The sequence below is a fragment of the Rhea americana genome, unplaced genomic scaffold (genome assembly GCF_003343005.1).
Source record: "Rhea americana isolate MKP2758 unplaced genomic scaffold, rheAme1 scaffold_801, whole genome shotgun sequence".
Classification (NCBI taxonomy): domain Eukaryota; kingdom Metazoa; phylum Chordata; class Aves; order Rheiformes; family Rheidae; genus Rhea; species Rhea americana.
The window spans coordinates 1798-12536 of record NW_028186981.1 but is presented as its reverse complement, the minus strand read 5'-3'; the positions used below and the strand labels follow the sequence as shown (position 1 = coordinate 12536).

General features: G+C 68.3%; 1 protein-coding gene across 1 annotated transcript in view; it reads left to right on the top strand.

Annotated features, from left to right (window-relative positions):
• CLCN2 (chloride voltage-gated channel 2) overlaps positions 1 to 10739 on the top strand; it is a 14888-nt gene that overhangs the window by 3383 nt on the left and 766 nt on the right. Inside the window, exons 2-24 of the mRNA XM_085322953.1 lie at positions 2423 to 2576; positions 3202 to 3333; positions 3460 to 3588; positions 3973 to 4106; positions 4189 to 4266; positions 4371 to 4449; positions 5169 to 5294; positions 5443 to 5527; positions 5665 to 5766; positions 5875 to 5959; positions 6083 to 6238; positions 6577 to 6646; positions 6930 to 7040; positions 7443 to 7656; positions 7825 to 7958; positions 8036 to 8205; positions 8334 to 8439; positions 8524 to 8597; positions 9128 to 9178; positions 10049 to 10087; positions 10314 to 10418; positions 10515 to 10601; positions 10687 to 10735. Of these exons, the coding sequence (XP_085179079.1) occupies positions 2423 to 2576; positions 3202 to 3333; positions 3460 to 3588; positions 3973 to 4106; positions 4189 to 4266; positions 4371 to 4449; positions 5169 to 5294; positions 5443 to 5527; positions 5665 to 5766; positions 5875 to 5959; positions 6083 to 6238; positions 6577 to 6646; positions 6930 to 7040; positions 7443 to 7656; positions 7825 to 7958; positions 8036 to 8205; positions 8334 to 8439; positions 8524 to 8597; positions 9128 to 9178; positions 10049 to 10087; positions 10314 to 10418; positions 10515 to 10601; positions 10687 to 10735 (2470 nt within the window). The remainder of the gene's footprint in view (positions 1 to 2422; positions 2577 to 3201; positions 3334 to 3459; positions 3589 to 3972; positions 4107 to 4188; positions 4267 to 4370; positions 4450 to 5168; positions 5295 to 5442; positions 5528 to 5664; positions 5767 to 5874; positions 5960 to 6082; positions 6239 to 6576; positions 6647 to 6929; positions 7041 to 7442; positions 7657 to 7824; positions 7959 to 8035; positions 8206 to 8333; positions 8440 to 8523; positions 8598 to 9127; positions 9179 to 10048; positions 10088 to 10313; positions 10419 to 10514; positions 10602 to 10686; positions 10736 to 10739) is intronic.

The window sequence follows — 10739 nt, the reverse complement described above, 5'->3', positions numbered from 1 at the left end:
GGCCGTGCCGGGGCTGCGGGCACGGTGCCGGCGGCCGCCCAGCGCCAGGGTGGGCCGTCAGCGGGGCACCCAGGGCAGGCGCCCGGGGGGATGCTCTGGGTGTCCGGCCCTCGCTGCCGCGTCCCCCCGGCCCCGTTGCCCCACGGCGGCGGGGGCCTGGGGGCAGCGGGGCGGCGCTGGTGGCAGGGAGGTTGCCAGGCCGTGCACCCGAGCAGGAGGGGGCCGGGCAGGCCAGGGCGGCACCCAGCACCGGCTCGGGCACGGGGGGCTCCRCGTCACCAGTGCCCCCTCACCTCCGAGCCGGTCCTCTCGCTTTGCCCTGGCAGACGTGGGCAGTGGGTGTTGGGCACGGAGAAGGGAAGGGGTAGGACGGGGGGAGGCAAAGCCCCCCCCYCCGAAGCAGCGTAGCCCCTTTGCAGCTAGACAAGGGGGACCCGGCTGGGGCCCCAAAACGTAGCGAGCTCCATGCCCAGCCCCCCCAAGAGCCCCTGGCACAGCCTCGTGAGGCGGGCAGGGTGCTGAGCCGGGGGGGATTAGGCCCGGGGGTCCGCTTCATCCAGGCTGGGGCTGGCTGTGGGCCGGGCGGGGGCAAGGCCGGAGGGAGACGGGCGTCTGGCACGGCGACAGCTCTCCCCGGGGCGCGGGGCCGGCTGTTCTTCCAGAGGAAACAAGCTCAGCCCGGAGGGAGCCTTTGAACGCCGGGCGCCCCGCGGGGCCGGGGTCTGCTCTGGCAGGCGATGCTGAATCCGGGCCCCCGAGGAGGCCTCTGCCCGCCCCGCTCCTTCCCCCGGCACATTGCCGCGGGGTCGAGGGCTTGCCGGCCGATGCTGGGCAGGAGTTTGGGGGAAAATCCATGCCAGGAGGGTTAGCAATGGAAATGCACGTCCCTCGGCCCCGCCGCCTCCAGCCTCCGTCCCGCCCGCAGCTCAGCGCAGCCCTGAATCCGCCCGGCGCCCGCCTGGCTGCTTCCTACTGCTTCCCAAAGAGACCTGGGCTGGAGGCGCGGTGGGGAGAGATGCCCCGTGCCCGATTCCGTGCCGCTGCCACGCTGTCCCCAAGGGCACCGCGGGGAGCCTGGCACGTGTCGGTGCCGGGGGTCGGTGCCGGTGGTCCTGCCTTTCACCCGCGGGTGGGCGGGAGCGTGAAAGGGACCCAGGCATCCGGGGAGAGCAGCGCCTTTGGCAGGCAGGGCTGCTTTGCCGGCGTGCCAAGCGTGGTGCCCGGCTGCCACGCTGCCCCTTTGCTGGGCCGTGCGGGGAGGGCCGCGTTCGCCCCCGGCCTGGGGCTCGGCGGCCACGTGCCGTGGCAGCGCRGCGTGGCGGGTGGGCAGGCCGTTGGCATGGGGCTCACGTCGGCCCGGCGTGGGAGCCTGGCGGGTCCCCCCGCGAGCCCTGAAACCTCCCTTTGTGCCGGGCGAACCGCTGGCGCTTGGCATTCAGGTCGTGCCCGGGGGGAGAGCGAGGCGGAAACCAGGCAACCGAGTCCTTGGCAGTGCCCGCCAGCGCAGGACAAATGCCCCGCGCGGGCTGGCAGCAAGGACGGGCACAAAGAGCTCCCAGGCGGCGCAGGGGGCAGAGCCAGGGCTGCCCGCTGCCAGGGCCAGGCCTTGTTCTGCTGCCAGGCAGGAGGGACCGAGGAGGAGGGCAAAGCTGCCCCTTGCACGGGGCATGGGGGGGGGGGGCTGCTGTGCCCCCCCACACACTGCCCGCACTGCCGGCTGGGACCGGCCAGCTCAGTTCACATCAGGTGTGCCGCACAGAGCGTGTCGCCCACCGCGGGGATGCCAGCGGCTTTTCTAACGGTGCTGCGGGGGCTCGAAGCCAGGTGCCTCCCCGCGACGGGGGAAGCAGGAGCGCAGCCACAGTATCAGCCCTCAGAGAACCTCCCGGGCCAGGCACCCCCCACTCCGGCAACCAGAGGCTCTTCCCCACCTGCCACCAGCCCAGCCCTGTGGCCGGGGCGATGGGCAGGGCCGGGGACTGGTACCAGCGGGGTGAATGCAGCACGCGGGGGAACGATTGCCATCGATCCCCGTGCCGGGCTATCTGCCCGGCTGGGCACGGAGCCGGGGCTCCCGGGGTGCCCCCCGCCCGGGGCGCGACAGCGCCTGGCACCCCCGGCCTCTTCCTCCRCTTCCCTGGCACCGCGGGTGCCTCTTCTGGAGGCTGGGGCACCCGGGTCCGGTGCACCCGCTCGCCCTGCCTCAKTTTCCCCACTTGTGCATTGGGGGCAGGCAGTGCCCTGCCCAGCCCGGCACCCCCTGCCCATCTCAGCTCGGCGCTGGGCCGAGCTAGCGGGCGCTCCTCCGGACACAGGTCCAGACTGCGCTGGGACGGGGCACGCGGGCGCCGGGGCCGGGCCGCGGCCAGCGCGGCGCGTCCCTGCCCGGCCCGACGCCCGCGTCCCCTCCTTCTCCCGCCAGATGTACGGGCGCTACACGCAGGACCTGGGCACCTTCGCCAAGGACGAGGCGGCGCGGCTGCGGCTGCAGCAGGAGCGCTGGGAGGGCGGCGCGCGGCCCCGGCGCCCCTCGGAGCTGCTCGAGTACCGGCAGGGCCGCTGCGCCCCGTGCCGCGGTAAGGGGCGCGGGCAGGACGCGCGCCCAGCCCCGCCGCCGGGAGGGCTTCCCTGCCGTCACCAGGGGGGCAGGGGGGCACCAGGGGCCGTGCCAGGGCGGGCGGCGCTCGGAGGAGCGCACTCATGCGTGCAGCCGCCGGGCTGTGCTCGTGTGCAAGCCCGTGCTGCGGCGGCACGCGTGGACACACGCAGGCGTGTGCGTGCACAGCCGCGTGGCACGTGTGCRCGTGCACAGCCGCGCGTGGGCGTGCGCGCGGCCCCTGGGCCCGGTTCGGAGCGGGTGTGCACAGCACGCGTGCGGTTGTCCGCGCTGCGTGCGTGGGCGTGCGCGCTGGTGTCCGGGGATGGTTGCTCCCACATCTTGGGGGGCTGGGGGGGCTGACGGTGCTGGGGTGTGGGTTGTGCCCCGTGGTGCTTGTGCGTGTGTGCATGCCTGCGGAGGAGGTGTGCGGCTGTGCGTGTCCGGTTGTGAGCGCTTGTGCTTTGYGTGCTGACGCGGAGGCGTGTGGCTGTGCTGTCCCTGCCAGCAACGCCTCGGGGTAGCACGGGGAGAGGAGAGCCTGTGCCCCTCCCCGGGGTGCCTGGCCCCTCTCCCCGGCCCTGAGCCCGCCCTTGTGCCCACAGTGTGCGCTGTGCAGTGCCAGCAGTTCCTCATCTCGAAGGTGGGTGAGGACTGGATCTTCCTCATCCTCCTGGGGCTGGTCATGGCGCTGGTGAGCTGGGCCATGGACTTCGCCATCGCCACTTGCCTCCAAGGTGAGCAGGCACCAGCGGGCACCTGGGCTCCCAAGGAGCGAGGTGCGGGGCCCGGGGAGCAGTGTGAGCGAGGTCCCATGCCTGGCGCATGCCACCCACAACTCGCGCTGCTCACTGTGCCCACAGCCCAGAAGTGGATGTACGGGGGTCTGGACACCAACGTGCTGCTGCAGTACCTGGCCTGGGTCACCTACCCCACTGTGCTCATCACCTTCTCGGCTGGCTTCACCCAGATCCTCGCACCCCAGGCCGTGGGTAGGGCCTTGCTGGTGCTGCAGACATCCCTGTGGGTGCCTGGGCTGTCCCAAGGATGTCCCTGCAGTGGGGAGCCCCTGGGGTGTCCTTCTGCAGTATGAGGTTGGGGGTCCTGGAGGACTTCTAAGGGCTATGGGCTGGTCTGCAGAGGGTGTCCCTGCAGAGGGGGTCCCATGGGATGGGGCCTTAGGGCTATGGGATTAGGGATCCTCTACGGGGCTGTGGGGATGACTCCAGGGGTCCTCCTGGGCTATAGGGCAGAGAGGTGTCTCTGGGGGTCTTGCTGTGTGGGGGTCCCAGGGGTATTCCTGTAGCAGTGTACCAGGGGTCTCCCCACGGCCATGGGTGGTGGCTCCTGGGTCAGGGCTGTGCGCATGGCACCAGGCTCGGGGATCCCCGAGATGAAGACCATCCTGCGGGGCGCCGTGCTGAAGGAGTACCTCACCTTCAAGACCTTCATGGCCAAGGTGATCGGGCTGACGTGCGCCCTGGGCAGCGGCATGCCCCTGGGCAAGGAGGTAAGGGCCGAGGCCGGGGCAGGTGGTGGGGCAGGGCGGTGCGGGGCCAGCCCGGCTTCACGCCCCGGCACTGCGCCTGCAGGGCCCCTTCGTCCACATCGCCAGCATGTGCGCAGCGCTGCTCAGCCGCTTCCTCTCCCTCTTCGGCGGCATCTACGAGGTGAGCGGGCACRGGGCCATCGGGAAGGTGGGGGCTCCGGCTGTGCCCCCCGGCAGGGCCCTGGGGGGGCCGTGCCCGCTCACGCCCTGCCCCTCTGCCCGCAGAACGAGGCGAGGAACATCGAAATGCTGGCGGCTGCCTGTGCCGTCGGTGTTGGCTGCTGCTTCGCCGCCCCCATCGGAGGTAGGGCAGCCCCCAGTACCCCCAGCCTCTGCCCTGGGGGCTGGCACAGCCCCCCCCACACACCCTGCCCAGGCACCTGGGCCTCTCTGGAGAAGAAACCAGGTCCCCTCGGCTGGAGACCCCCWCGGGCACTGCCAGGCAGGGGTGGGGCCTTCAAGGCCCCGGCTGGTGTTGGAGAAGGCAGTGCCGCTGCAGACAGGGGTGCCCGTGGGGAGGAGGAAGGGGAGAGCGGGCACCATCCTCCCCAGGGTGTAACATCTCATCTTGTCCTCTTCCCCTGCCGTGCTGCGCTCCAGGGAGCTCCCCGCTCCGGCCCCACTGAGCCGTGCCCGTAGGTTGGTGACACGTCTAACTCTTTCCTTGCCCTCTGCGTGCTGAGCTGCCCCATCCATCCATCCATCTGTCCATGTGCTGTGTGTGCCCCCCACCCCAACACCATTTGCCTCCAGCCCCCTTGCCACTGCTCACATCCCTGCACTGCCCTCTTGCTCGTGCCATCTCCTGCCGCCTGGTGCCCATCGCAGATAGCTGGGGAACTGGCCATGTGCTTTGCCAAGGAGCCCCAGAAGCCCTTCACCACCAGCCAGCGTGCCTGCGGGGCCACCTGGCCCCACGTGGGCCTTGCTCGAGCATGGCGCTCCAGGCGGGAAGCATGCCAGGTGCCTGGGGGGCCTGGCTGCGTTTCGCCGCCTCCCTCGTGCCTTTCCCACCGGTGCCAGGTGTCCTGTTCAGCATCGAGGTCACCTCCACCTTCTTTGCTGTCCGCAACTACTGGCGTGGCTTCTTCGCTGCCACCTTCAGTGCCTTCATCTTCCGCGTCCTCGCAGTCTGGAACAAGGATGAAGGTACCTCCTGCCTGTGCGTGGGCACCCTGCCTGTCCTGCCTCTCCAGGGCTGGCTGCTGCCAGGGCAAGCAGGGGATGGTGGGCACAGGGGACCACAGAGGGATCTCTGCTACCTCCGTTGACCCCCACCATGCCTCCCCCCACCCAGAGACAATCACGGCGCTGTTCAAAACCCGCTTCCGCCTCGACTTCCCCTTCGACCTACAGGAGTTGCCTGCCTTTGCCGTCATCGGGTGAGTGCGGCCATGCACGGGCACCCGTCCCAGCGCCCTGCAGGATGTCCCGGTGCCCGYGGGGTCCCTGCTCTGGCTGGGCTCCCCTCGGCAGTGCTGGGGCACGGCACGGACGCTCACGCCGGGCCCATGCCCAGGATTGCCAGTGGCTTTGGGGGCGCGCTCTTTGTATACCTCAACCGCAAGATTGTGCAGTTCATGCGCCGCCAGAAGACCATCAACCGCTTCCTCATGAAGAAGTAGGTGCCCAGCAGCCCTGGGGAAAGTGGCTCTCACCCCAGCATGGTAGGAGCCRGGGGGTGGCAGGCACTGGGGTGCACTGGTGTTATCCCATGCCACCTTGCCAGGCGTCTGCTCTTTCCTGCCCTGGTGACACTGCTCATCTCCACGCTGACCTTCCCACCCGGCTTYGGACAGTTCATGGCTGGCCAGGTACCAATGACGCCCTGCACCCACCGTACCCGCCATGGGACTGAGGGGCAGTGCCCGGCAGTCTGTGCAGTCAGTGCCYGCATGGGCAGTGCCCACCCAGATCTTGTCCCTTCCCCTTGGCAGCTTACCCAGAAGGACACCCTGGTGACACTGTTCGACAACCAGACATGGTCCAAGCAGGGGCTAAGCGAGGAGTTGGAGTACATGGGCATCTTGGAGGCCTGGCACCACCCCCGCTCCAACGTTTTTGTCACCCTCATTGTCTTCATCCTCATGAAGGTGGGTATCTCCTGGGTGTGCCAATCCAGGGCACTGATGGTTGTCCTCAGGTGCCATCAAGGAGGCGCTGGCTGAGTGTTCCCAGGTGTCACCAAGGAGCCATTGGTTGAGTGTCCCCAAATGCCACCAGAGAGGTGCTGGCAGGTGTCCCCAGGGGCCAGCAGGGAGATGCTGCCTGGATGCCCCCTCGGAGGAGCCAGGCTGCCCCACAGAACAGTGCTGGGCCCATGTCCTGCTCCGTAGCAGGCAGTGTTGATGCCAGCTGGGGGGCATGGCTAGAGCTGGCAGGAGGCCCAGGCCAGGGTGTCAACTAACATGTGCCTGTGCCCACCACGCAGTTCTGGATGTCAGCCCTGGCCACTACCATCCCCGTGCCCTGTGGAGCCTTCATGCCTGTCTTCGTCATCGGTGAGAGCCTGCCACCCCAGTGTGTTGCCCRCTGCTCAGGCACATGGGAGGAGGGAGCCTGTCAGTCCTGGCTTCATGGGGCACTTTGAGGGGTACTGAGCCAGGCACGGGAGGAGTCACCCCTGCCTTGGTGTCCCCTTTCCCTGTTAGCACCCACAACGAGGGGTCACCACATGGGTGCAAGAGAGACTGGGTCAGGCTCACAGAGAGCCTGACGTGCACCCCACATCCCTGCCCGGCCCTGCGGCCCCCCTGCCCGCACTGAACCCCTCTCTTTGGGCAGGGGCAGCTTTTGGGCGCCTGGTGGGTGAGAGCATGGCAGCCTGGTTCCCGGATGGCATCCACACCGACAACAACATCTACCGCATCGTGCCGGGGGGCTACGCCGTGGTGGGTAAGCACTGTGCCRTGGGCCGGCACAGGCACACCACGTGCCCACCGCATTGCTGCCTGCACTGATGTGCTCCAAAGGAGCCCAGGGGAGTGTTTCTGGGGCATGTCCAGGGCTGGGATGGGGTCCCCAGGGGTTGGGGTGACCCCAGGACTAGGGATGACCCCAGGAGGTCCCAAGGCCTTGGGTGTCACTGGAGCTAGGAGACCTCACAGGCATGGAGGTGTCCCCAGGACTTGGGKTTCCCCTGGAGATGGGGGTGTCTCAGATACAGGGATGTCCCCAGGGGTCCTCAGGCGTGTCCCCAAGGTCTCCCAGGGACAAGACGGGAGGATAGCCCCGCGGGCAGGCAGGCAGGGACCTGACGGGCTGCCCCTGTGTCTCTCGGGGCACGCGCGGGCACAGGGGCGGCCGCGCTGTCAGGCGCCGTCACCCACACCGTGTCCACGGCCGTCATCGTCTTCGAGCTGACGGGACAGATCTCCCACATCCTGCCCGTCATGATCGCTGTGATCCTGGCCAACACTGTGGCCCAGAGCCTCCAGCCCTCCCTCTACGACAGCATCATCCGCATCAAGAAGCTGCCCTACCTCCCTGAGCTGGGCTGGGGGCACCACGAGTGAGTGCCCTGACCTGTGTCATCCCCACCAATGTCCCCAGACCCCTGGTCAGTCCTGACATGCCCCTGCTGGGCACAGGCACTGTCCCCAACCCTGTGGCCGCCATGCCGTGGTGGGTGCCTTCGCTGTGCCCATCCATGCTGAGGGCATCGTGTCACCCTGGGCAGGAAATACAATGTGCGGGTGGAGGATATCATGGTGCGAGACATCCGCTATGTCACCCTCAACTGCAAATACCTGGACCTGCAGCACGTCCTGCACAGCACCAAGATGAAGAGCCTGGCACTGGTGGAGTCGGCTGGTGAGATGCAGGCACGAGGGCAGTGGGCATGGTGCCTGGGGTGCAGAGTGCCCACCCAAGCCCCTCGCTGCTGGCAGAGTCCATGATCCTGCTGGGCTCCATCGAGCGGGCACAGGTGGTGGCCCTGCTCAGCCACCAGCTCAGCCCCGAGCGACGGCTCCAGGCCCTGCGGGAGAAGGCGCTGGCAGAGCAGACGGGCAACGATGAGGATGGGAACCGGCTCTCCGACGCCGGCGTCCGCTTCCAGGTGAGGATGCTGGCAGGGCTTGGGCGGCCGGCCTGGTGCTGCCACCCTTCCCCGGGATGGGGGCCGGCTGCCGGGGGTGGGGGGATGGGGTGCCAGCCATCCACCTGGCACCATGCCCCCTCCCGCAGATCAGCACTGAGGCGTCGTCCTTCGCCCCCGTGCGCGGCAGCTCCCGCAAGCCCCTGAAGCCAGCACTCAAGCGGGTGCCCAGCAGCCTGGCAGAGAGCCCCCCAAGTAAGTCCAGCCCCTGCCCACACCCTGGCCCCCTGAGCCCTCAGGCATGGCGCCCCATGGGCCTGATGCACTCTGTGTCCACAGCGGGCACCACCGACCACACTGGCATTGCTCTCAAGAGCCTCTTCTGTGCCAACAGCACCGCAGAGCCYGCCGAGGTGAGACACCCTCTCTGTCCAACTTTGCCCATCCCTGCCCATCTCTGCTCATTTCTGACCATTCATGCCCATCCCTGTCTGCCCTTGTCCCTCCCTGCCCCTCCCTCCCTGGTCCTGCCCATCCTTCCCTGGTCCTGCCCATCCCTGTGCATCTCTGCCCATCCCTGTCCATCTCTGCCCATCCCTCCCTGGTCCTGTCCATCCCTGTCCATCCCTGTCCATCTCTGCCCATCTCTGTCCATCTCTGCCCATCCCTGCCCATCCTTCCCTGGTCCTGCCCATCCCTGTCCATCTCTGCCCATCTTTGCCCGTCCCTGCCCATCCTTCCCTGGTCCTACCCATCTCTGTCCATCTCTGCCCATCCCTGCCCATCCTTCCCTGGTTCTGCCCATCCCTGTCCATCCCTGTCCATCTTTGCCCGTCCCTGCCCATCCCTCCCTGGTCCTGCCCATCCCTGCCCGTCGCTGCCTGCAGGCCCCACAGCCTGCCCCATGCCCTGACACTTCTATCTCTCCCCGGCACGTTGCCAGGCCCAGGGCACGGCCCAGCGCAAGGCCAAACACGTCCGCATTTCCACCTCGGTAAGCTACAGCCAGGCAAAGGCTGGGCACGGCTCCTCTCAGCCAATCAGAACCCAGCCTGGATCCTCCCAGCCAATCAAGGGCCTGGCACAATTCTGCTTGGCCAATCATGTTTGCGGGGGGTGTGGAAGCCAATCTCTGATGGACCCGATTCTGCTCCACCAATCATGGCATAGCCTGTGTCCTCTCAGTCACAAATCTACTTGGTGAATCGTAACGCGACCCATGTCCTGACAGCCARTCAGAGAACTAGCCCTACATTGATCATCCAATCATGACACAGCCTGTGTTCTCTCAACCAATCACAAACTTCACTTGACTCTGCTTGACCAATGAAGRCAAGGCCTGTGTCCACTCAACCGGTCACAGGCCCAGCTTCTCTCGGCCGGTGGTGGACATGGCCTGCTCCCTGCCCACACCCCGTCCTCGCCCTGCCCGTTCCCTGCCTGCACCCTGCTGCGCCCTGCTGTGTCCTGCCTGCACCCTGCCTGTGCCCCCCTGCTCCCTGCCTGTGCCCCCCTGCTCCCTGCCCACACCCTGTCCTCATCCCGCCTGCACCCTACTGCGCCCTGCCTGCACCCTACCCGCTCCCTGCTGCACCCTGCCTGTGCCCCCCTGCTCCCTGCCCACACCCCGTCCTCATCCCGCCTGCACCCTACTGCGCCCTGCCTGCACCCTACCCGCTCCCTGCTGCGCCCTGCCTGCATCCTGCCTATGCAGTGCATGCACCCTGCCTGCGCCCTGTCTGTGCCCTGCTTACGCCCTCCTGCACCTTGCCAGCTCCCTGCCAGCTCCCTGCAGCACCCTGCCCCTGCCTAGCATGCCGCCCCACTGCCTTGCCAGGCTCACTCACCACCGCCTCTCTTGCAGGAGGATCTGGATCTGGGTGACAAGATGACCCCGTCGGAGGTGAGACGGGGCGCTGGCAGCATCACCGGACACCTTCTGCCCCACCGGGACCCCCAAAGTCCTGATGGGCACTAAGCATGGAGGGGAAGGACTTCAGTGTCCCCATAATGTTGGGTGCCCAGGACAGCAGGATGCCCTTGCGGGAGCCCCTTGGCACAGGGAGGGGGCAGGGGGCCRTGCTCCCAGCACCCCCATTTCACCCTGCCCCGTGGCCTCTGCCCCCCAGGTGCTGGAGTGGGAGGAGCAGCAGCTGGACCAGCCCGTGGACTTCAGCAATGCCAAGATCGATCCCGCACCCTTCCAGCTGGTGGAGCACACGTCGCTGCACAAGGTGCACCTGCGCCGGGCACCCGTCCCGCGCCGCCGCCGGGGCCCGGCCGAGCCCCCGCACCGTGCCCCCGGCCACTGAGCCCCCTCCCTCTTGCAGACCCACACCATCTTCTCGCTGCTGGGCCTCGACCACGCGTACGTCACCAGCATCGGGCGGCTGGTGGGCATGGTGTCGCTCAAGGAGGTGAGCGCGGCGGGCGGAGGCGGGGAGCCGCGGCGGCGGGCGCCGCGCGGAGCCGCGGGCTCACGGTGCCCGGCGGTGCCCGCAGCTGCGCAAGGCCATCGAGGGCTCGCTGACGGCCAAGGGGGTGAAGGTGCGCCC